The 24,320-nt window shown below is 42.8% G+C and overlaps 1 protein-coding gene across 4 annotated transcripts in view; it reads left to right on the top strand.

The window, feature by feature from the left end:
• The window catches only part of ATG13 (autophagy related 13), a 36,490-nt gene extending 13,602 nt beyond the window's left edge, over positions 1–22,888 (top strand). Inside the window, exons 6-18 of one of the 4 annotated variants that reach the window (XM_066583389.1) lie at positions 207–347; positions 2,133–2,173; positions 5,058–5,154; positions 5,404–5,502; positions 8,408–8,498; positions 10,019–10,117; positions 13,706–13,816; positions 14,763–14,890; positions 14,974–15,091; positions 16,569–16,646; positions 16,772–16,879; positions 19,848–19,973; positions 21,791–22,888. In XM_066583389.1, the coding sequence (XP_066439486.1) occupies positions 207–347; positions 2,133–2,173; positions 5,058–5,154; positions 5,404–5,502; positions 8,408–8,498; positions 10,019–10,117; positions 13,706–13,816; positions 14,763–14,890; positions 14,974–15,091; positions 16,569–16,646; positions 16,772–16,879; positions 19,848–19,973; positions 21,791–21,868 (1,315 nt within the window). In that variant the 3' untranslated portion in view covers positions 21,869–22,888. The remainder of the gene's footprint in view (positions 1–206; positions 348–2,132; positions 2,174–5,057; positions 5,155–5,403; positions 5,503–8,407; positions 8,499–10,018; positions 10,118–13,705; positions 13,817–14,762; positions 14,891–14,973; positions 15,092–16,568; positions 16,647–16,771; positions 16,880–19,847; positions 19,974–21,790) is intronic. The other 3 variants (XM_066583390.1, XM_066583391.1, XM_066583392.1) reach the window with 3 other exon arrangements.
• The last annotated feature ends 1,432 nt before the right edge of the window (positions 22,889–24,320 follow it).

Raw genomic sequence — 24,320 nt, 5'->3', positions numbered from 1 at the left:
CATTACAAGTCCCATAGACCCCTGCAAAAAAAAAAAACCCTGCGAATTTCGCAGTGAAAAAAAACTGTAGGGGGTAGTCACCCTTAGTCAGAATTTTTTTTTGAGTATGACATTTCCCATAGGATACATCCAGCATTAGCTATAGTCATGTCTTTCTGGAAGGTCATCTGTAAGTCTTAAATTTTTTTTTTTTTCCTGGATCATAGATGTGACCGGGACATCAAAGTCTCGTATACTGTATATAATCGGCTGTCGTTACTACTGAAGTCATTACTTGCTGTCACCCGTGTAACGCCAGCCTACAGGTTGTCCAGGAAGCAAGGACATGAATACGTGATTCTATACAGGTCTGTACGTTGGCACAAAAAGCTGACCCATTTTGTTAATATGATGTTTTGCTACTTTTTTTTTCTGTATTCAATGTTTTCTCCATTCACATATAAAGCTCCATTCAAAATCCTGCTTTACCCATCTGTCATACTTCTAACCTAATCACAGCTGCTTGCACATACAGTGGACAAATCCTGCTGTATTTCTGCACCAAAATCTGCAATGGAATTTGGTCATGATTGTGTTGTGGATTTGGCCACAGAATTTGCAATGAATTTTCCACACAAACAGATCATGCTGTGGATTTGAAAACCTTCAACATGACTCAAATTCGCAGTGGAATTTTTCTGTTGTTGGTGAATAAGGTTTATTAAAACACCATTCACAAATCTTGTGCTGTACATAGTGCAGAAAACTTCCCCAGCTGGTAAGCGATGTGTGAAATCGGCCTAAGGCCATGTTCACACAGGATGGATTTGCTGCAGATTTTTCATCCAAATTTTCTGCCTGGAAAATACGCAGCATTTACAGTAGCAGCAATGTAGATGAGGTTTTCAAAATCTCATCCACGTGCTGCAGAAAAAGTCCACATTTAATAAATGTGAAAATCATCATGTGATGTGGAATTTAAATCCACAGCATGTCAATTTTAGCAGGTGAATTTCAGTGCAAATTCTACCTCTTCACTAATTGGTGTGGATTTTCAGTTGCAGATTGGTATGAATCTACAAATGGTTTTCTGCTGCTGAATTTAGTGCTAATTCCCTTTATCCTGACCATAGCCTAAGAGTGCCCTTACATGATGCAGATGATCCACTGTAACAAAATGTGGATGACCAGTAACTGACAATAGCAAGTCCAAATGCAGCCTGGTAATTATGATCATATGCATGTGCTTACAGCAGATCTTCCACAGAGTGTATGGACACCTTAGTGGAAAATCCAATGCTTAGTGAGGGGAACAGCATGGACTGATACATCATAACAAATTACTGTGGTGATTTGTGCAGCTGCTGTGATGTATTTAGTCTGCACAGCATTTCCTACACGTCTCAGCTGATTGACACTGCAGCAAAGTTCAAGTGACCCTTCAGGCCAGGAAAAACAAAGATGGCCACATCAGCTTCTCTGACTGCCTGATGCACACTAGGCAGTAGTTTACATTATAAGTCTAAGGGCTAACACTCACTGGCGATATTTTCTTTCTTGCACTGCGAGAGCACGTGAAAACTCTCGCAGCGCAAGAAAGACGCCGAAATAAGACCGGGATATCGCAATGGGATAGCATGCTGCACTTCTGCCACAGCTGTAACAGCTGTGGCAGAAGTCCGCGGTATTCTCCATGTCTTTTCAATGGGGCTAGCGCTGCTGCCGCTGCCCCCATTGATAAGACTGGCGATGTCCCGGCGTGATTCTGTTTTTTTTTTCTCACACTGCGCTGCGAGAGTTTTCTCTTACTCTCGCAGCGCAGTGGAGAAAAAAACGCCAGTGGGTGTCTGCCCTAATACTGTACAACTGCGTTGATTAATCACTGCTGTCCACATGAATAGTGCTGACGAGTTAGAGCAGCATGTAGTGTCTTAGACTACCAGTGCATATTATGCACAATGTGCATTAGGTAGTCAGGGATGTTGTTCGGCCATCTTTGTTTCTCCATGCTCGGACGATCACTGGTGACGTCTACTCTGATAGACTTTCCCATTTTTAGCTAATGGAATCACCCAGTCTATCCACATGATGTCACTATGTGCTTTTCTTAACTCCAAGTATGTGATATTTTTAACTTTCTTTTTTTCTTTTAGGATTTATTTTGGCGATGTCCAGCTCTTGGGACTTAAAGAAGGTAATCTATAAAATACTATGCAACTGTGTGAACCTCTAACTCACGATAGGACTAAATCATATAGGCCTTATTCATTTGCAGTGAAGTTAATGCACTTGATTCTTTCATCAGATTCATGCTGCTTGAATCACGGGCAGCATGAACCCAGGATAGTGATGCCTGTTGCACCTTGGTGGTTTTATTCTGAAACACTACAACTTTTCAGAATAAAATACCCACGGGCCAATAGGCGTCACTGTCCTGGGTTCATGCTGTCCGTGATTCAAGCAGCATGATGACAGAATCCTTTTAAAGGACTACTCTGGGCAAACTTGTACTGTGTAATACCCAAAGGGAGCATTTTATAAAGGCCCTTTTACATGCAAATATAATCTTTCAAATGACTGAAAGGTTTAGCGATCTATTTACATAGTGTTAATGGTCATTAACACTTTATCATCTTCATTTGCATGTAAAGGTACACGCCCAGCTGTGCAAACATTCCATTGTTCTCCTCGAGGCTCGTGTAAACATGCCGCTGGGAGAACATCTTGCAGTCTTTTGAAAGATGAGCAAAATGCATTCAAATGCGGACATCATTCAAATGAAAACTGCATGATGTTCGCCTTTACATGTAATGATTATCGCTCATTTTTAGCCGCTTGGACGAATTTTGAGCGATAATCGTTGTGTGTAAAAGGGCCTTAAGAAAATCTGTGTTTCATGCTCAGCTCCCACAAGACCTGCAATAGGCATAATGCAGTGTATCAGTTTTGCTTGGAGTGCTCCTTTAAACTAATTTCTAGGTAGCCAGTTTTATGTGATAAATTATTATTTTGCTTTTATATATTCTTGGTGCTTCATTGTAGTCTGAGACCTCAGTAGAAGGTAAAATTCTTGACTTGTTAAAGCATTTTCTGCCCCTTTCATTTTAGCGGTCGGTGGGGGTCTCAGCATCCATATCAAAACTTCTGACCTATTGCTATGACAGATTATGTTTTTCAAAAGTGCAGTTACTCTTTAAGGCTACATCCACACATAGCGGATTTGCTGCAGATTCTCCACATTTGAATATCTGCAGTTTAAAATCTACAACATTTTGGTGCCGATTTCACCCCCTCATTTGAAGAGGTGGAAGCTGCACTGCAAATCCGCTGCTGAAATTGATATACTGGAAGGAGAAACCTCTTGAGAAATGGGGCTCAGATATACCAGAACTGGACTCGGATGACTGGAGTGGCCTCTTGGCTGGCTTTAGTCCTCCCTTGGTTAGTGCTAGGGACAGACTAATACAAATTAAGTTCCTTCATAGAAACTGCTATACTCTGTCCCAGCTGTATACTATGGGCCTGTCCCTTAGTGCAGATTGTCCTAGATGTCTGATGAGTATGGGCACAATGATGCACATGTTCTGGGATTGTCATGTCCTACAGACCTACTGGCGGAATATCCTTGAGTTTTTGGAAACGCACCTAGAAGCTCCACGTATATAACATCTTAAAATGTGCCTCTTTGGCCTTGTGGAGGACATACCGGTTGACGTTGCAACACGCATTCTTTACAAATTGCTGTTTTTTTATGCTAAAAAATTCATATTGCTTAACTAGAAACATCCTAAAAAAACTACTAGAGCTAACTGGTTACACGAGGTTAATGGTGGTATCTCCCTATACAAGTTGATGTACATGGATTGAGGTTGCCCCTCCAAATTTACTAAGATATGGGCCAATGGGTTGATTGCCCTAATACTGCATTGAATACATCAGACTGATTTGTCTCCTTTTGAGAGCTCTACAGGTCTTTTTTCTTCTTCTTCTCGTATCTATCTATATTGGTGGTCGTGCTATTGGTTAAAAGTTCTGTCTTTGTTTTATTTTTCTTGTTGAGAAGTCCATTGTTAAATTCAAAATAAGTGGGTATCCTCAATTGCAAAGGATTGAAAAAGATTTGATACTGTGAAATATTCGAATTATCTCTTTTATCTTGTGCCATATAAAATGCCCAATAATCGTTCCTTTAAAAAATAAAAAAGCAATAGATATGCTGAGGATTTTAACCCTTTGCAATCCAATTTTGGATTCTGGGTTTCCTAGGGGGCTTATCTCTTTTTGTCATTATACAATGGCTCCATCTGCTGGCTAGAGCCAGTACTACAGTATGTGGCATGCCGAAGAGCCCCCGAATAACAGAGTTGCCGGCAATGTACAGTAAGAATACCCTGCCAGAAGTCTTACAACATTAGAGCTGCACAGGCTTCAATCAGAATGTAGGAAGACGTCAGACAGTGGATTGAAAAGGGTTAAGGGGGTTGTCTCATCTTAGCACTTCCTAGCTGAGATCAGAAAGCCTCCAATGGTTTCCCTACCATCTCGCAGAAACAGCTGAGGCAGCAGCCTTTCAGTGTTTCTGTAATTCTCATTGAAGTAAATGTGTGGTACGAAAATAGTGTAGCTCAGCATGCTATACTGTATCCGTAATCCTGAAGTTACGCAAACAGTGTAGCGCACTGAGCTATGCCATGTCCTTAACTCCTATACACTTTAGTTGGAGTTAGGCAAACGGCGTAAGGCATGCTGCAATTTGTCACAAAAACTGCATTATTGAAGTGAACTGTGGTGGATTATGTGTAGTTTATTCGTGTAGCGTTCTTAGTAATGAGCATCTTATGAAACCATTCTGGATAAACCCTTAAAGAATGTTACATACAAGCTCCTTTTTACTCCTATAGTAATCTGCTGTGCAAATCTCGCTGCATATGGTTGGCAGTCCGTGACCTAAAGCCCTAGGGCAGTACGCATTTTAATTCTATTGCTATTTCATGTGACTTTGTCAGTGTATGTACAGATCACTCTAGTCCTTGGTGTAGTTGTCACTATCAGTCCTCATTGCTGTTTCTTTTTTGCAGGTTTCCAAGCAGTACGTGTCGGGACCGTAGGGACCCCCATTGGAACCCTAACATTGACCTGCGCCTATAGAACCAATCTGGCTTTCATGTCTACTCGGTAAGCCAAGTCGCCACAGGTATGCAGTTATACGGTAGACTCCCGATAAAATAACGTGTACGTCATTATTCACAATGCACACTTCTAGACTAGTTCAGTGCCTTATCATACACTTCCATTATACTAGGTTTGTATGCCAATACCCCTACACCCAAGGATAAATTTAGCTAAAAGATAGATGGCAGTAAGCGTCTATAGGACAACTAGGCCCAGCAGCTCAATAACATCAATGTGTTTGTTGCATTTCAGGCAGTATGAAAGGACCCAGCCCATCATGGGGATTATTATTGATCATTTTGTTGACCGACCTTTCCCCAGTACCTCACACATGCATCCCTGCAACTACAGGTGAGGAGACAGGCAGCATGCACACATACCGTCTAGAGTCACAGAGGACATCAGCTCAGAATCTACTCAGATTACACACATCTTGTAAATGTACAACTGATAGGACATATGCTGTAACTCGTTTTAACCTTTCTCATCTCTTGTGGAAGTCAAGACACCATCTCTGCTGGTACATGTAGATTCACAGTTCGTGGAAATGGGCATTTTCTAAATTCAGGATCTGTAGATCTCCCCTATTTACTTGACTTGTAAAAGAAAATACAGTAAATCATATTCCTCTGACTTCACTGTACTGTTCCAAATTGGTTACAATGAGAAGTGCATGCATGCAAAGTAATTGACACTGACACGATGTTTGTCAACATCAGTAAGCTTCTGGTTTATTAATAGCATCACTATCCGAAATGACGTAGCAATAGAAATACATGCCCCTGAAGTCATAACAACTCGTGATTGGCTTAATTTGCAATGACTAACAAATGTTAACGCCTTAAGGCGTGTGTTATTACTAAAATACGTGATTGCTAAGAAAAGAAACCTCCTCAGAGTGCTCTCAACAGCTTTTATCCTGGGAAAGAAGTGTGGAAGTCACAGAAGCATCTTGTACATTCCAGCATACGATACATTAACCATTTAGATGCCGTTATTTACGAAGAAGGAAGATATACCAATATATATATTATATAGATGTACGTTTCTGCATAGGCTGATGTGAGAAGCATATGAAAATACATATACAATAGAATATATATTATTACTATAACAGTCTATTTAGGTAGATGTCTAGTAATGGCCCTGATGTCTTATCTGTTAACGATAACTACGTTATGGCGCTCAAACATGAGGGAAGGAGTGGTGGTGTTTGATGCTCGCCAGGCACCCCATTCCTGCGCTGTGTCCCCCTGAAGTTGGCACGTGCATAGTGATACTTTTTTCAGCCTGCTGTTTGCATGCACTCTCCCATTTATCTGTAGTCGAGCGTGCACACTGTGGGCAGAAAAGAGTTAAGCTGTGTTGCTGGCAGAGACACAGCGCAGGAGTGGGGCATCCGGTGTCAAATGCCACTCCGCATTCCTTCATGTCTGAGCCCCATAACATAGTTTATGGGGCTCAAACATGATGACAGGTTAAAGAAGCACTCAGAACTTTTCCTGTTTTTACTCCCAGTTGTAAACTGTTAGGTAAAAGGTAGTTCTGGGAATTGTCTTACCCAGTGCTTTATTGCAGAATTATTAGTTCTCGTCTTGGTCGCTGTGGACCATGTGACAACACCAAAACTGCACAATCGCACACACAGACGCGCTGACAACCCAATTTGCACAGCGTCTGCTGTGTGGACCAGCAGTCAGTCTCCCTGCACATCTATGAGAGCCTTGATGTGGATCTCCAAAGCTTGCATAGAAAAGACTGCCTTCTAATCTAAACAGCAGGAACTATGGGATTTAGGTTATTAGACTGGGGCGACACTCTGTCTAAGGGCCCTTTAACACAGAACATTATCGTTCAGTCTACCGCAGTTCACAATACTTGTGCAGTGTAAACGCTGCCAGCGACTGAACGGTGAATAATTAATTTGGTTATCGTTCGTTGTTCAGTTTATGAAGGCATAAAAATCAAATGACAATCAGTCAGAAGCCATCTCTGGCATGCTTCACCTAAATTATGCGTGGAAGCACAGTAGCAATAATCGCTGGGATGACTGTCAGGTGCTTATGCGACCTGCAGTTGTTCCGTATAAAACGACCCTAACTTCCCTTCAGAGGGAGTCACAGGGGAAAAGGTTCTTTGAGGTATGGGAGAGCTTTTATAGACCTCCTACTAAATAGAGTGAAGAGTTCCATAGAGGAATCCTTTAAAATGTCCACATGGTATATGGAGAGATCCATGTCCGGGGACCCCCCTATCCAGGGGGTATGACGTGACCTAGAGGATGTGGGGAGGACCCACGTGTTGGCTAGAGACTCGTGATTGAAAGCAATAACTGGGCTTACTTTGAGAATATACGTGAGAGAGGAGAGAAGCAAGAAATCGAATTAGCAATAAGTAGGGTGTCAACTTAGTTTATTGTTATTTGTACAGTTGTAAAGGGTTAAAACGATCAGACCCAAAGTTTGTGCCCCCTCCACCCCAGTTTTCCCTCCTTTTCCATTTCTCCTCCTTCCCTTCACCCATTCCCATGCCCCCCTTACCCTTTCCTTCCATGCAAGACAGCCTGAGAAATATGGCAAGAGTTCCGGAATTCCAGAGAATCGATGAAAGGTCATCTGACATCAACCCCCCCCCCCAGAACATAACTCTTACCACAGTGAATATGACCGCAAGGTTCTCCTCATGTAACTTGTATGCAAGGGGAAAATTTTGCATAATTGTTAAAAGGAAAAATTTGTTTAAATAAAAAAAAATATTGTGAAGTAAAAGGACCGTAACTGCAGCCTGGACCATAGCTATTAACTCTGCAATAAAGCATCGGGTCAACGATCGTTTACCTAATTCACTAACATCTGGATGCAGTCAATGCCTGCACAACAGGCATTGCAGCCAAAGTCGCCATGTAGCCTTAGCCTATTAGTTGCTGTATAACTATATACCGGCAAGAATGGGATCAGATACCATCTGGAGAAAGTAAGGAAGTTTCCCATAAGAAGCAAAAATTACCCCTTTCAGTGCAGACTTTGTACCTCGGGTATGTGCTTTGTTTTAGTTTGTGGTAAAAGACCTTAATAGGTGTCTTTGTGGCTACTGAAGCCACCAATCTGGTCAGTTCGGCCAGATAAGCAGATCTTTAGTGTGTCCATCCTATAGCAGTGCTGGGTGTATCACACACTAAATAAGTATGGTATTTGCACTTCTATAATAGTCTGAGATCATTCTTTTGCATGGGCTTTGTTTTAATGTATCCCAACAGGGCACCCGAGGAGCCAGGAGCTGCATACCCATCTGTGGAGGATTCCCAGGATGTCTGTGCCACATCCTTTTCTACATCCCCTCCATCACAGGTAAGTTTGCGCTGCATTTACAGCATAACCCATCATCCTGCCATGTGCAGATACTCACTGTAGCAGATTTCATTAACCACATCTCTTAAGAAAACTGAAGCCTTTCAGATGGTTGTGATGGTATAATTTCAATTTATAAAGTTGGTTTCAAAGCGAATGTCAACCCTTGACTACCCTTGTTAGAGCTAAAGAAAAAGCTTTCAAAAACCGCTGAAGATTATATTCTTTATATCTTGATTATAGGAGGGGCTCAGTTTTTCTGACACAGAGCTGCATATTCTCTGCAGACATAGATTTAAAAGCTACCTGCAGCCACCACTAAAGGGAGCTGACTGCATAGTATTACAGACTAGACCCAATGATAACACAATATGCAGTCAGCTCATTTTAGTGGTGGCTGCTGGAGCCCCAAAACATTATTTTTAAAGAGTAAGGGTGTATTCACACAGGCAATATTTTTTTCCCTGTTCAAGTTCTGCCAGATTTCAAGATGGAAAAAGAACCCTTTTTTCTTCATTGATCCAGAGATTATTCTGACTGCCATTATGGAGTTGGGAAGGAATGTTTTCCCCTAGACTCGCTAATTGGCTTCTGCCTCATTCGAAGTGTTTTACCTTCCTCTGGATCAACAAGGAGGAGGTGAAAACAGGCTGAACTAGATGGACACTGTCTCCCTTCAGCCTAACCTACTATGTTACTACCGTATGTATTTCAATGGGTTTAATTCACATGAGTGACTTTTCTCTTTGACCAATTGTCTGAGTTTGAAAAATCGCTGCATTTTCTGTTTTTTTTTTTCTGGGGCAATTCTTCTTCTTTAAGAATTGCCCTTTTTTCCACTATGAAAGCGTGGAGGAAAAAAAAATTGCAGAACATTTGAGTGCGATCTGTTTTTTTACTATTGGAACCAGATGCGATTTTTGTTTTCTCCACACGCGAAAAGTTTAATATAAATCAGATTGTGTGTTTTTTCTGCAAAAATGCTTTGCCTGTGTGAATACTGCCTAACTGCAACTTCCAAAAGCTTTTGAGATGTCATAGAAACATGTCAAACTTTTTGATCATGATGAGAAACAATCGCTAGAACAAAGCAGCTGAAACCCTCATCCGAGTGCTGTCACTCTGCTGGCTGAAGACTGGCTCAATAGAAAGTCTATGAGCCCATCTTCAGCTAGAGAATGGTGGCAGCGCTCCGATGACTTCTTCAGCTGGTTTGTTGTAGCGATCATTGGGGGTCTCTGCAATCCAAACTTGACATGTAACTGCGCTTTCCATAGCACATAGGTACACATGTAATCTAAGTACACGCAGGTGATTTTGTGCTCTGTGTCAAATAAATGGAGCGCCGACACATTAAGAAATCCAATCTACACAGAATTTTTGGATCTAATATTGACACGTTGTTAAACAGGTGGAGATTCAGTTCAAGGGTTCAGTAAAGTGAAGCCTGGTATCTGCAGCCATATCTTACCTGTCTGCTCTCTCTTTCTGTCCGTCTCTCTCTGGCTTATTGTGTGTAGTGTGTGTTCACTCTCAGTAAGGCACAGTGTCAGACAGCCACTCCTGTGGTTACAGACTCCCACAGGGTCCTGACGATGGGACTGACCTTCCCTCACCAAGTGAGTCCAATACTGTGTGAGCCTGTGTATTGCTGTAATGCATAGAGAGTAAACTGCAGTACTTATAAAGATTGACCTCTCATATTATTCGCGGTGGGGGTTGGGGGCCATTTTTTTGACACCAATATTCAACATTTTAGTTTTTAAAATCTGACAAAATTTGGTGAAAACTTAAAAATAACTCGTGAAATTCTGTCATATTTAATACTTTTTGTCTGCTAGCCCCCACTCAACACGGCCATCTTTTATGTTCTTGTTTTGCTTCCTGCTCTCCAAAAGCCACACATTTTCTTTTTCCCGCAACTTGCTTATGAGGGCTTGTTTTTTTTTTGCATGTGGTATTTTTTTATTTTATTTATAACACTATTTTAATATATGTTATATTGAAAAACTTTTATACATTTTTAAGTTGGGTCCAATAAATATTGCAATTGCACCATAAATACTTGGGTTTAGGCCTCATGCACACGGGGCAAATTGAGCAGCGGATTCCACGCTTGTCAGCAGGCACGGGCGATCCGCTGCTAAATGTGACCATCGATGTGTGTGGAGATTCCTCTCTCCACGCACACCAGGGAGTTTTATTTGCGGCCGTTGCGTGCCGAAAATAAAACGCAGCATGCCCTATTTTTAGAGTGGATACGTAGGGACTGCTTCCATTGAAGTCAATGGTAGCCATCTCTTCTGTGGCACTTCTGCGATCAGCATTGCAGAAGTGTCGCGGATCTGCATCATCGCCTATGCAATGGCGCTGGGAAATCTGTACTGCGCATGTGCACCAGAACGCCGGCTGCACATCCGCCGTATAGAAGAAGAAAGCATCTGACGGTCGCAGGCAGCGGGAACGGGAGGATTCCGTGCGAGATTTCCCGCACTGAATCCGTGCATGAGACTTTAGTTGTTACAGTGTCCATTGTGCGGTGTAAAGGTAATGATGATTTTGTCCTGAGGGGCATTACGATTACAGCAACACAAATTTTATATAAAACCTTTTTTTGTTCGTTTTACTATTTTTGAAACATTTTCCGTGTGTCATATTCTCAGACCTATAACTTTTTGCTCACCTGTACAACTTTTTGAATACTTTTTTTTTTGGTCTGGTAGGTGAGGGGACCACAAAATGCAATTCTACTATTATGCCTTTTTTCCCCTACCTGGTGTCTAAAACACAACATTTTAATAGTTCAAACTTTTAAGGATGCAATGATACCAATTATGTATGTTCGTATTTTCATATGATAAATGGGGGGGAAGTGGTTAACACGTATTTCGGGATATTTATATTATATACATAAATAATCTACCGTATAAGCCGACCCTAATATAAGCTGAGGAACCTAATTTTACCACAAAAAACTGGGAAAACTTAATGATTCGAGTATAAGCCGGCACCCCCCCCCCCGCGCCCCCCGCAGTGATTTTCGGGGAAGGGCTTTAAATATAAGCCCTTCCCTGAAAATCATCCCTAGTTGTAGTAAAAAAAAATTCTATACTTACCTCTCGGCTGCTGCCGGCGCTCAGACTCGTCTAGCCGCTTGGGTCCTGTCAGTGTAATGAAGTTCTTTCAAAGAATGGCCGAGCTGTAATTCGCTGAGTGCTATGACCAATCACATTCATTCAATGAATGGCTGAACGCTCAGCCAGTCAGACGCAGCCCTTTCAGCAGGCGGGGATTTAAAGAAAGAAAGAACTTTATTACAGTGACTGGACCGAAGCGGCGGAGAGACGAGTATAGATTTTTTTTCTCATGTTAATGAGGCCTGAGTACGGGACCCTAGCTCGAGTATAAGCCGAGGTGGCTTTTTTCAGCATAAAAAATGTGGTGAAACAGTCGGCTTATACTAGAGTATATATGGTATATATATGTATGTATGTGTGTGTGTGTGTATATAAATGTATGTGTGTGTATGTATATATATATATTACTTTTTCTTTTTTTAAAGGTCTTTTTTTTTTTTGCACTTCAGTCCTACTAGGCAACTTGAATATATAATTGCTTGATTGCTCACATGATACCCTGCAGTACTTCTGTATAGAAGTATATTGTGCTGTTAGCGCTATCCTATTATATGATATATACCCTCTGACAAGGGTGTAGGCTTGGAGGCTTACACTAGGTCCCAGGCTCACATAAAATAAACACTTGGCACTCCATGTTGAATCCAGGGCAAGCAGTCAGGAACACCCCCTTCCCCACCCCGCTAATGGCTTAGATGTCACGGTCGCTATTGATCGCAGCATTTACCGTAAGAGGTTTAAACCATTGTTGCAGGCAAGTATTGTCAATATACAACACAGCCAGCACCTACCCGTATAGTGGGGTCAGCTTATTGAGCCGGCTTCATACACCACTTCCAACATTCTGACATAGTTATCACCTTCCCAACATATCACATACAATGTGGACCCAGTCTTGTGCTTTATTATAGCACAGATATGTTGGGAACGTAAGGCTGGGTTCACATGGGGCGGAATTTCCATGCAGACTTTCCGCTTGCAATCTTAAGCAGCAGAGTAGACGAGATTTGCAAAACTCTCATCCACACACTGTGGGCAGTCCGCTGCGGCCAAGCCGTGCTGAAACTGACATGCTGTGTGAAATTGAAAGCGGCAACATGTCAATTGTATCACCGTTTCCACTGCGGGCTCTCTTCTCTCTATCAGGAGAGATTCCCACAGCAGAATACAGGAAGTCAAGCCGCTTCATACCCATGCGAATGATGTAGGTTTTGAAGCTGCCTTTCCGCTGCGGAAATCTCACAGAATCTCCATGCGGTCCCACTGTGGACATTCTGTGAGATTTCTGCAGGATTTCTGCCCCGTGTGAACCCGGCCTAACTCAGCATATTTATGCACACATGCATACAGAAATGTAAATGGCAACAATTGTCAAACTCTGCATAATTCTTGCAGTTTTACCTTCTCTCCATCTTCTAACTTCACTTTTTAGACTTTGGTCTGACCCCGCCAGCAATCACTAGTCTGAATCTACAAAACACCACGGTTCTTCATCACATAGCTTGGGGAGAAATCTATATGAAATGTTGACAGCTGCTTCAGTGACTTGTGGCCTTCACAGATGATTGCTCTGGAGGGCAGGGTAGTATCTGCCTGTAGTGGGGTTTTAAAAATCCAAGCTATATTGTTTCCCCAGGAATAAAGTGCAGCGGCCAATGTGCACGTCTGTTATATCTGCCCCTCTGTTGTAGTAGACAAAGTGCAAAACGACCCAGAATTGTCTTTCCTGCATTGGCTAATGAGTACAGACACGGCTCTTGGGGTACTTTTAGTACATTCGGTATACATGTTCCCATGGATAGTGTGATGCAGCAGAAATAGTGAATGAATTATATTGATAACATTCTTTTCCTACTTCATGACTTAAAAGCAAAAAAAAACCTACCGGAAAACTCACTTAAATATAAGGTTAATATTCCTTTAACGTGAGTTGGATCACAAGTCCTACCCACAATCTCTTCATACAGCTTCACATTGAGCAAAGCATAAGGGAGTGTGATAATTGCTTATTAATCTTGCGTTTCCTTTCTTCCATCTCTTTATTTCTTCCTTTCTCTCATCGCTTTCTAGCTGTACAGCTCTCGCCTTTCTTACCAGCCAACTGTCCTTGGAGCTGCATCCTCAGACCTGGGCTACCCTGTGGCCTTGGCTGCTGGAGTGAGCGCTACCCTTCCATACCAGGTACTCCTCGGGAAGAGGAGAGGGGCTTAATGCACAAGAATAGGATTAATGAAACACGTTTATGGGGAGGTGGCGAATCTCATGGGTTCTGGTAACGTGAATAATGGCATCACAGAGAGTTTATCTGTCCTAAGCTCTAGTGCATCCAGATCAATGGGAGGAAAATTTGGATGGGGATCATGTATTGATTCTGGCGGCCAAAAGATGCGCCAGCTTATTTTGAAGTGTGAGCCCTTGCAAAGAATCCTGCTTGAATCCAAGGTTTAAAGTGTGTTTCCACAACTTGGAGCTGTGTTCTCAACTCTGTATTAGGAAACAGCATTCCTAGCCATTCCTGAATATACTTGTATTAGCAGATTTGCTTAAAGGGGTTGTTCAGGACTTTTACTGTTGATAATCTATCCTCAGGATAAGTCATCAATAGTTGAACAGTGGGGGTCTGCCACTCGGGATCCCTTCTCATCTGCTGTTTTCTGGGCTGCTGTCAGTGTGAACAGCCCTGGAAGCAGATAGCGCTGTCTGTATTGCAGTGGTCGGGGTTGGTACTGCAGGTACAGAATTGATTCAATGCAGTACCAACCCGGGTTGCTGCAATGTTGACAGTGCTACTTGCTTCCAGCGCTGTCAGCAAGCCCGGCGATCAGCTAATCGGTATGTATCCCAAGTGGCAGATCATCAATAGTGTAGAGAGAAGGAAAAAAATTCCCTGACATCTCCCTTAATTTCTGTATCAGGTTAAACGGAATGTAACGGGCCAACAACTGCAGGAATTAAAAATTTCCAAGGTGACTTGTCCATTAGCAGGCATGAATGGTCTGTAGTCAGTCAGGGGTATAGTAAGCAGCCAGAACTATGAATTCCAGCAGCAAGTTTCCTTATATATAGTGAAGAGTGTAACTCCAAGGTCCTAATTGTTCGTTAACCCATTTTTTTTTTGTATTAATAGATGATGGTGCCAGGAAAGGAGGGTGGGTTGCCCAATATTACTGCCCAACCTGCACATGGTACTCAAGCAGATCATGACAGAGCGGTTTTGACTTCACCATCACATGTAACTGGCACTACCTCCAGCAGGTAAGTCCTCAGCCTATGAGTCCATAGACCTTCCAATCTTACTGTGACTTAGTTTTTACATTTATCCTTGCTTTTCTGTGCAGTGAGGAAGCAGACATCCCATCTGGGAGCAGCACTGCGGGGAGGAGCTCTCCCAATAAGTCTCCCCATATTCTTTTCACCCGTAAAGTTGGGGCTTTTGTGGAAAAACCTTCCCCTCAGGTGAGTGAACACAGCTTTAGAGGATGTCCAAGTGGATATCTGTGCTGATCCTATTAACCCCTTAAGGATATGGCCTCATTTGGTTCTTAGACTATCAGGCAAAAGCCAGAAGCCAAGTGCCCTGGCTTAATACTATGTTATTCACATAGAAAGTGGTAACCTTAAAGCAACCCTGCAATTTCGGAACAGGGGATTTATTGCCTACAGTTGTTCTTCTCTGGCAGCACTCCAATCCGCAAGTTTTGGGCCCTCTTTTCGGCTGTCCAAGATGGCAGGATCAATTTTCTGTCTACCTAATGTTGATCACGATAGCCGTTCTGGCCAATCACAGAGCTGGTATAGTGCATTGGTAGTCTAACACTACCAATGCACTGTGGGAATTAGGTAGTCTAAAGATTGTCAGCCATCTTGGATGACTGAAAACAGGACCTGGAATCTGTGGAGGGAGGGACAACAGAGAAAAACAACTGTAGGTAATATGCCCCCTTCTGGTTCTGAGACAGAATTTTGTTCTTCCGGAAGGTTGTTTAAAGCAAGAAACAAAACTAATTCAAAGCTTCCTGAATCTTAGATTCTAGAAAAGTATAGTTTAATGAACAAAAACTATAAAATAAAATGTTTTAAAAAAACTAGTAAAAAACATTAAAAATAAAAACCATACATCAAGCATCAGAACTTCAACCTGTTATGGGCTCCTTGCAGCCAAAATGCTAGTAATACAAATGTCTTGTACTGTGAGTATAATTCCTCATAAGGCTGCGTTCACACAAGGAATGTCCTGCGGGTTTTACAGAGCAGAAATATCCACGTCAAAATCTGCACCATTTGATAGAGGTTTTGGTGCAGATCTGTACAAGATTTCACCTTTTTGCTTTAATTCAAATCAATAGGGTGAGATCTGCTGCGGATTTACACTAAATAGTGCAGATTTATTTCTACTGTAAAGAATGTGTTGCAAATCCGCCACTTGTGAAGGCAGCCTTACAGACAAAGATCTCCTATTTATAACGATTGTGTCCTATTGGTATTCATGGTTCCTAGAAGGGTAATGCAGTCACACAATTGTTGTAGGTCACCTCCCACACGTTTGCGCCCTTCACACTCTTTGGTGTACATATGTGTGAGTCTCTCCTTTTTGCTAAAATGTCAATGGATGAAATTCCCAAAGTGGGTTATTGGTGCTATGTGAGACGTTGATGGGGCCAACTCGTCTGTCTTCTCATGACAGTTTCTGCCAGCCATGATTTCCATTACTCACCAGCCATGTACTGCATGTAGCAGTGTGTGTCATTGGAGACGCCAGCGCATGTGCAGTGGTGTCCTTCAAAGTTCTGGGTGCAGTAGTAACCGCTCCTGTCACAGTGGTTCACATTAAATGCATAGCTGCCACAACGACCTAGGAGAGAATGAGTTAAACCACTGCCCATTGCTATATACACACTGTGAAAAGCATGAATTGTTTCTGATCTATTCTCAGGTCACTTATGCCAGCACAGATATACCATTCGCTGTGTTTGCACCCAGACTGATTGATGTGGAGGACACCGACCACATGGTATGTCCTCACCCCTGATCCTAGTACTTTAGTGCTATGAGTGTTCTAGCTCATAAGGATTGACTTACAGATTTTCCACTGATTTATGATACATGGTTTACGGTAATTTTTTTCTTTTATTCCAGGTGGTTTGTCCTGAGACTCCGGAAGAGGTGACCCCAGATGCTCGCAGTTTGCAGAGCTCCTGCTCAAGCAATGAAGTACCCCAGGATGACTTTGTTATGGTGGACTTTGTAAGTGCTGCCCACTCTACCAATTAAATATGCTCATTTCAATATGGGATTGGAAGTCGCCAAAGTGTGTATATGCTATTTATGGCATAATGCTGCCAGCGCACACGATCAGGGATGTCTATTGATAGCTGGTGCACACAGAGGATCCGAGATATGACAAAGGCCCCCTGTCCACGGCCGTTGCGGAATATTGGCGGCAATATTCCGCTGCGAGGGAGTAGGGGGGCTGCTGTCAGCTCTCTGCAGTGAGCCTATCTGACAGATAGACTCACCGCGGAGAATCGCGGCATGCTGCGATTTAGATCCTGCGAGCGGAGAATCGCTATGATTCTCCGCTCATGGATGCTACAGCTGCGCTTTCCATAGTAACGCCGGATTATTGCTGCGGGTAACGCAATGAACAATCACCCGTGGACAGGCAGCCTAATATATAAAAAAAATGCACCTTTTCATGTTTTAGGCGTATCGTCAACCAACAGCAATAATATTTAATACTGTTATATGGATACCTTGTGTTATTCTTATACACTAAGGCCAGTATTTGGTAGAAATGCCAAACGAATCAGTATTCCTTATCACTCCACCATATATTAAGCACAAAAGAATGTAGTGAGAACTACATACTATATATTTTTTATTATACAAAACACACAATACATTATAAGGATTTAATAGGAACAACACATTTAAAGAATCAATCATAGGTGGAATCACAATCGTATAAAATGTAAAGCAGAGCAAAGAGAGGAGATATATATATATATTATAATTTTATTTTATTTTTTTTAAAACAAGGTATGGATGTATAAATGTACAAATTTTGTATAAAATGTGTGTATTTATAAGTCACCCCCATGTTGCTTATTACCACTGATCGATCCCTTTAAATAGGCACAATTGTCAACCTCACCGCCTAGTGCTGCTCCTCTCTATTTAACCTGTTACACCGTTAAAATATTTATTTAATGAATTATTTACTGTGTTGTATGAGCTTAGTGATGAGGGTCTGCTGCTGTGATACCAAACACAATGCACAATTTGGAAAACCTATTTTCATATACCATATATACTTGAGTATAATCCGAGTTTTTCAGCACATTTTTTTTGTGCCGAAAAAGCCCCCCTCGGCTTATACTTGAGTCAGGGAAGGGTTTAAAAAAAAAAAACCCTCTATACTCCCCTCCCAGCCGACATCTGTGTCCCCGGCGGTGGTGCCAAGCTGCTTGAATTCCTGTGTTACCGGTGGTGATGCGGCAAGCTGCTTGAATTCTTCCCGCTGTCCTCCCCCACTGTCCTCTCTACTCGGCTCTGTCATCCCCTGCCGTCAACGCTGTGATCGAGCGCCAGACAATCACAGCAAGAGCTCGATCTTTCACAGCCAATCAGTGAATGACATTCACTTATTGGCTGGCGCTCGATCAAATCAAAGTGCTTACTTACACGGCGCTGACAGCGAGGGATTTCAAAGCCGAGCAGGGAGATGACAGCAGCGAGAATTCTAAAGCAGCTTGCCGCACTTACTGTGTAAGTAAGCACTGTGATTGGATCGAGTGCCGGCTGTGATTGGCTGGTGCTCAATCCAATCACAGTGCTTACTTACACGGCGCTGACAGCGAGGGATTTCAAAGCCGAGCAGGGAGATGACAGCAGCGAGAATTCTAAAGCAGCTTGCCGCACTTACTGTGTAAGTAAGCACTGTGATTGGATCGAGTGCCGGCTGTGATTGGCTGGTGCTCAATCCAATCACAGTGCTTACTTACACGGCGCTGACAGCGAGGGATTTCAAAGCCGAGCAGGGAGATGACAGCAGCGAGAATTCTAAAGCAGCTTGCCGCACTTACTGTGTAAGTAAGCACTGTGATTGGATCGAGTGCCGGCTGTGATTGGCTGGTGCTCAATCCAATCACAGTGCTTACTTACACGGCGCTGACAGCGAGGGATTTCAAAGCCGAGCAGGGAGATGACAGCAGCGAGAATTCTAAAGCAGCTTGCCGCACTTACTGTGTAAGTAAGCACTGTGATTGGATCGAGTGCCGGCTGTGATTGGCTGGTGCTCAATCCAATCACAGTGCTTACTTACACGGCGCTGACAGCGAGGGATTTCAAAGCCGAGCAGGGAGATGACAGCAGCGAGAATTCTAAAGCAGCTTGCCGCACTTACTGTGTAAGTAAGCGCTGTGATTGGATCGAGTTCCAGCTGTGATTGGCTGGTGCTCAATCCAATCACAACGCTTACTTACAAAGCGATGACAGAGCTGAGCACAGTTGACAGCGGGGAGAATTCAAGCAGCTTGCCGCACAGACACAGACGCTGGCTGGGAGGTGAGTTTGTTGTGTGTTTTTTTTTTTTTTTTTTTTTTTTACCCAGTATATACTAAAGTATAGCTCGGCTTATACTTGAGTCAATAAGTTTTCCCAGTTTTTTTGTATTAAAATGTATTGACTCGGCTTATATTCGGGTCAGCTAATACTCAAGTATATATGGTACCCTATTATTTCAGCCAAGCTACTCTGAATCCTGAGCAGTAGAACTATATGACTTAGAGGAACTGCATTTTAAAAAAACTTCTGACATGTCGGAGCAAGCTTTAATGAGTGTGGGTCCGGGACCCTCATTGATTGCTGAAACAAAGAGGCTGCAGCGCTAACCTGAGTGCTGCGCCCCTTCAGCTATCTCACTGTCTGTCAGCTCCTCTCTGCAGTGGAAGACTGATGCATACCTGTCTATTGAAGTCTGTGCGTCAGACGCCTTCTGCTGCTGAAAAGAGCGAGCCAGCAAGTAACGAAGACAGCCGAAGGGGCACAGTGCTACAGCTCCTTCATCTCAGTGATCAGTAGGAGTTTCAGCACTCGGACCCATGCTAATTAAAACTTCTAACATGTCAAAAGTTTTAAAAAGGTGCAAATACTTTTTAAACTTAGTAACGTTTTTCCTTAACAAAAAGTGAGACTTTATTCCATTTTCTAGCGACCGGCTTTTTCTAAGGATGACCTTCCTATGGATGTGGGAACCTTCTACCGGGAGTTTCAGAACCCGCCTCAGCTGAGCAGCCTTTCTATTGACATTGCTGTCCAGTCAATGGCAGAAGACCTGGTGAGAAATTCTCTTTAAAGGTTATGCTTCTTAGACTTTATTAGTTGTAACCGCAGGTATAAATATTCAGTGGTGTATGTTTTACACGGAGGGTTCTCTGACAGTTTCCATCATGATTAAATATACGGTTTTGCTCATACTATAGGGCAGACCTCAGCAGCAACTGATTAAAATTGCTGCAAAAGTAAAGCCCTGTTCGCATACACAGCCACCATGGGTTTCTAGTGGACAGACACATGTCTAACTTGTGTCCTTTCTTGAAAAACTTTTAGTTTTTTTTTAAACAAGGTTACTAAAAAGTATAGGCAACTACTCAATACAACAAATAAGTATAACACAGTATGTGTGTTAATCCATCAGCAGATGTCAGATATATACTTGCTTTTGGCAGATCATTTTCATATCTTTTGGCCTCATGTCCACGGGCGGATTTCTGTTGCGTAATCCGGAGCGGGTGTCCGCCTCTGGATTCCGCAGCAATAACCCTCCGTAGCATGCTATGGAAAAACAATTCTTCATGCACATGAGCGGAAATCGCAGCATGCTCCATTTTATTGGGGTTCCTGCAAAGTCAATGGAAGCTGTCCAACCCCCAGCCTGCCTGCAATTGGCATTGCGGATGGGCCACGGATTCCGCAGGAGAGTAAAAAAAAAAAAATCTGTACTGCGCATCGGCACGTCCGCACACATCTGCAGTACAGAATAATGAAGACACAGACAGGTGCGCGTGCCGTGGACATGATGCCTTTAGGTCACATTCAGAATGCTGTTATGTGCTTGCATCTTGGCATCCATATTACTCCTGCAGGACACCCCACTATGGTTCAAGTTTAGTTCACATTGTGTCTAGATCCTACGTCAGGAGGGTCTCTGATGTAAACCTCTGATGGAAGGCTGCGACGTATCCCACTGTATAGGCATAGAATGGGATACATCACCTATAGTCTTCTATTGGGTGTATTTTAAATGAAAAGATCTACGCTGTTCCTTTATCACAAAACGTATGCCAGCTTATACTGGTCTGACAAAAAGGGCTCAGGTGAAAGAAGTGGAAATTTGTGGCTCCAAACGTAATCTGAACAGGACCTCAGATCATCCTAGAACCTTATAGTGAGCCAACTGCACATCGCTTTACTGCCATAAGAAAGATGCAGAAATGCAGCCACATTATGGCCATCAAATTACTGAATGAATGTTTCTTTTTTGTTTGTTTTTTTGCGATGGGAAGGCAAGTGAGGAAGTAATAGGAGAAACCTGTTTGGAAGGAGTTGCCCTTAAGAAGGATGATCCACTTTAAAATTAACTACTTAAAAAAAAAAAAAAAAAGCACGTAAATCACACATTTGATCTGGATTCGCCATCGCTTCTGCTTTCTTATTGGACAGATGGACAACCCTGAAGATTCAGTGACTTTAGGTTATTCTGTGATGTTTATGGGTGTATTGACACAGGTACGGTTTGGATACTGTAAAGACCGCACCACAAACTGCGGCGGGAAAACAGTGCTTGCTTTTGCCGCTGTTTGCCGATGCAGTTATGGTTGTGGTAAGTGTTCCCTTAACTATCTTTTAAGTCAGTCATTCCCTTGACAAATGGAGTCACTTTGTTAGCAGACTAGAGGTGGAGGCTTACTTTACATTGACTCCAGGTAAAAGCTCAATTTATTTGGCTTTTGCCTAGAGGGTCACACATTTCTGTGCACTTTTTCTTCAGCATTTTCCATCAATGTAGATGAATTCTGTCACCAGCACAACACAAACTTTAATATATGGTCATTGCCTACTGCACTAAATTCACCCTCTGTCTCCTCTCCATAGGATTCGCTGCCGGAAAAGTTGGCCATGCATGAAAAAAACATGGAGGAGTTTGATGCCTTTGTGGATTCCCTGCAGTAAGCTGGAGTGTCTCGAGTTGCTCAGCCCTGCTCTTCAAACTCAGGCCATTTTTTGTTGTGCCCCTACTTGTAATTCTTATTTCCGGAAGCACTTTGTGGACTTCTGTAAGGCATTCTTGTAGCACAGCTGCTATAACTGTACAGGACTCGCAGATTGAGGAATGTGGTAATCCTACCACCAGGGAACTGGTTTCTTCAGGGAGACTTGACCATTTCTGGGTCACTGTTAAGAAATGAACAAGACGACCAGAGGAAGGATGAGAAAGCGAGATGTTGAGAATAACTCTACAACACTTGTATCTTCGCATTACTGTAAATATAATGCTGTGGTCCAGGACAGAGACTGCCAGGCTGCACTGCACCTTAAATGCCCCATGTGGGCAAAGTGCGCTTGTAAGATCAGCACTACCATTATATGGGAACCCCAGCGCGTCTTGCCTGTCTCCGTCTCAGGTATGTCAGTATGAAGGGGTTTCCTTATTTTACACAGGGTCAGCTATGGCTGACGTTGTGTAATACAATCACAAATGTTCATGGAAGTCATATTGTTTCTTAACATCTCCAGCCCTTATGCTTTTTAACTTACTCACCACTGCCCCGAGTGGTGAAAAATGTAATTACAGCAGCACGGTCAACGGCATCTATCTGCAGACCCCTCCGACTTTTTCTCCTCACTCTCCTTCGCATTCTGATTTATCTGCCACTCAGCAAATGTAAGACATTGTATATTATAACACTAATAAGTGTTGGCACAAAGCAAAACGCTTCAGATCAGCATAATAGGAGGCGCTCAGGTACTCCGTAGATTAGGTGTGTCTGCAGGAGATGCATTACTCTGTGGGCTTCGTCACACACACATTTTGATGTTTTAATGTTAGTAGAAATCTTCGAAGGGTTTAATGCTGCTACCCCATCCCCTCCCAATACGTCCTTTGCATCCAGAAGGAGGAAATCCAGCACTGTAATAATGAAAGATGTCATAATTATATGTATTATAAAATAAATATATGTATTTCCAAGATCTGTGCAGTTTGTTGGTTCTGTACATCATTCATGTCGGTTGCACTTGTGGTGTATTAAATTTAATATTGAGTAGATCACCTTTCTTTGAATGTCAGCAGCGCATAGAGAACATGAACAGGAAGAAATCTCAACATTAAAATGGTGCCTGATAAGTATCAGACAGGAGGCTGCACTGCATGCAAGTGACTGCAATATACATTAGAGACCGCCAGAGTGTGATAGGCAATAAAAGTGTGGGGGACAGAAATAGAAAAATGTATTTTTCACCGGAGCGGCCCTTTAAGGTGGCCATAAACATTAGATGTATAGCATGTATGGGGCCTCCTGACTGTCCCCCTCACAGCAGATGTTGGGACAGATAAGGGTCAAGCAGTTAAATTTCAACAGTCTAATGTTTTGTTTTTTTTGGAAGATAAGCCTTAGGTTCTGACAGCAACGTACACCTCGCTGTACATTCACTACACATGCGTGCTTCACTGAGCAAGAACCCACTTGGGATGAGTGGTTTGGACACAATCAGTCTCCTTACCCTTCTGGCAGCTGACTTTTTACTTCACTGCAAAATCAGTCTTCTCATCTCTACTGCCATGGCAGAAAACTATTTCTACTGGCTGCCCTGCAGTGAACGGAGAATCACTATGCAGAGACCTGGCTGTGGGGAAAGGGACCGAGCATGTGTGTCCTCCCAGGACTCGTAGTAACATAGTATGATCGGCTGAAAGAAGACAACGTCCACCTAGTTCAGCCTGTTTCCACCCCCACCCCTGCCTTGTTGATCCAGAGAAAGGCAAAAAAAATGCAATAAGGCAGAAGCCAATTTTAGTCCATTTGGGGGAAAAATTCCTTCCCTACTCCATAATGGCAGTCAGAATAATCCCTGTCAATTACGCGGATCCACAGCGATTTGGAAATTGACATTTTGAAATCCCCGTGGGAAGGATTGCTTGCATTGACTGCAATGGAAACTGTCAGTGCAAGTCTCACACAAAAATAGAGTATGCTGCGATTCTTCCTCGTGAGCGGAAATCAAAAGGAATTTGCGCTCGTGTGCTTGGAAGAATCATTTTACGTTGCATGCTACGGACGGACATTGCTGCAGAACTCGCAAGCGGTGTGTGGCGGCGAATTCCATAGCAAAACTCCGTCCGTGTGCATTGGGCCTTAACCACCCAATTTTTTTTTCAGTGTGAATGATCCCAGTTTTGATCGCCTCTCTGGGTATTCCAGTCCTGTCATTCTGTTTATTAATTTAGTTGCCCTTCTTACCCCTCAAGCACTGCAACATCTTTCCTGAGCAGCAGTGACCAGAACTGTACACAGTATTCCATGTGGGGCCTGACAAGTGCCTTATATAGTGGAAGAATAATGTTCTCGTCCTCACCCCTATACCTCTTCTAATGCACCCCAAGACTTTATTAGCTTTCCCAGCA

Source organism: Eleutherodactylus coqui, chromosome 11 (genome assembly GCF_035609145.1).
Source record: "Eleutherodactylus coqui strain aEleCoq1 chromosome 11, aEleCoq1.hap1, whole genome shotgun sequence".
In the NCBI taxonomy this organism is placed as follows: Eukaryota; Metazoa; Chordata; class Amphibia; order Anura; family Eleutherodactylidae; genus Eleutherodactylus; species Eleutherodactylus coqui.
Note: the sequence above shows the minus strand (reverse complement) of the source record. Positions and strands in the feature narration are given on the sequence as shown.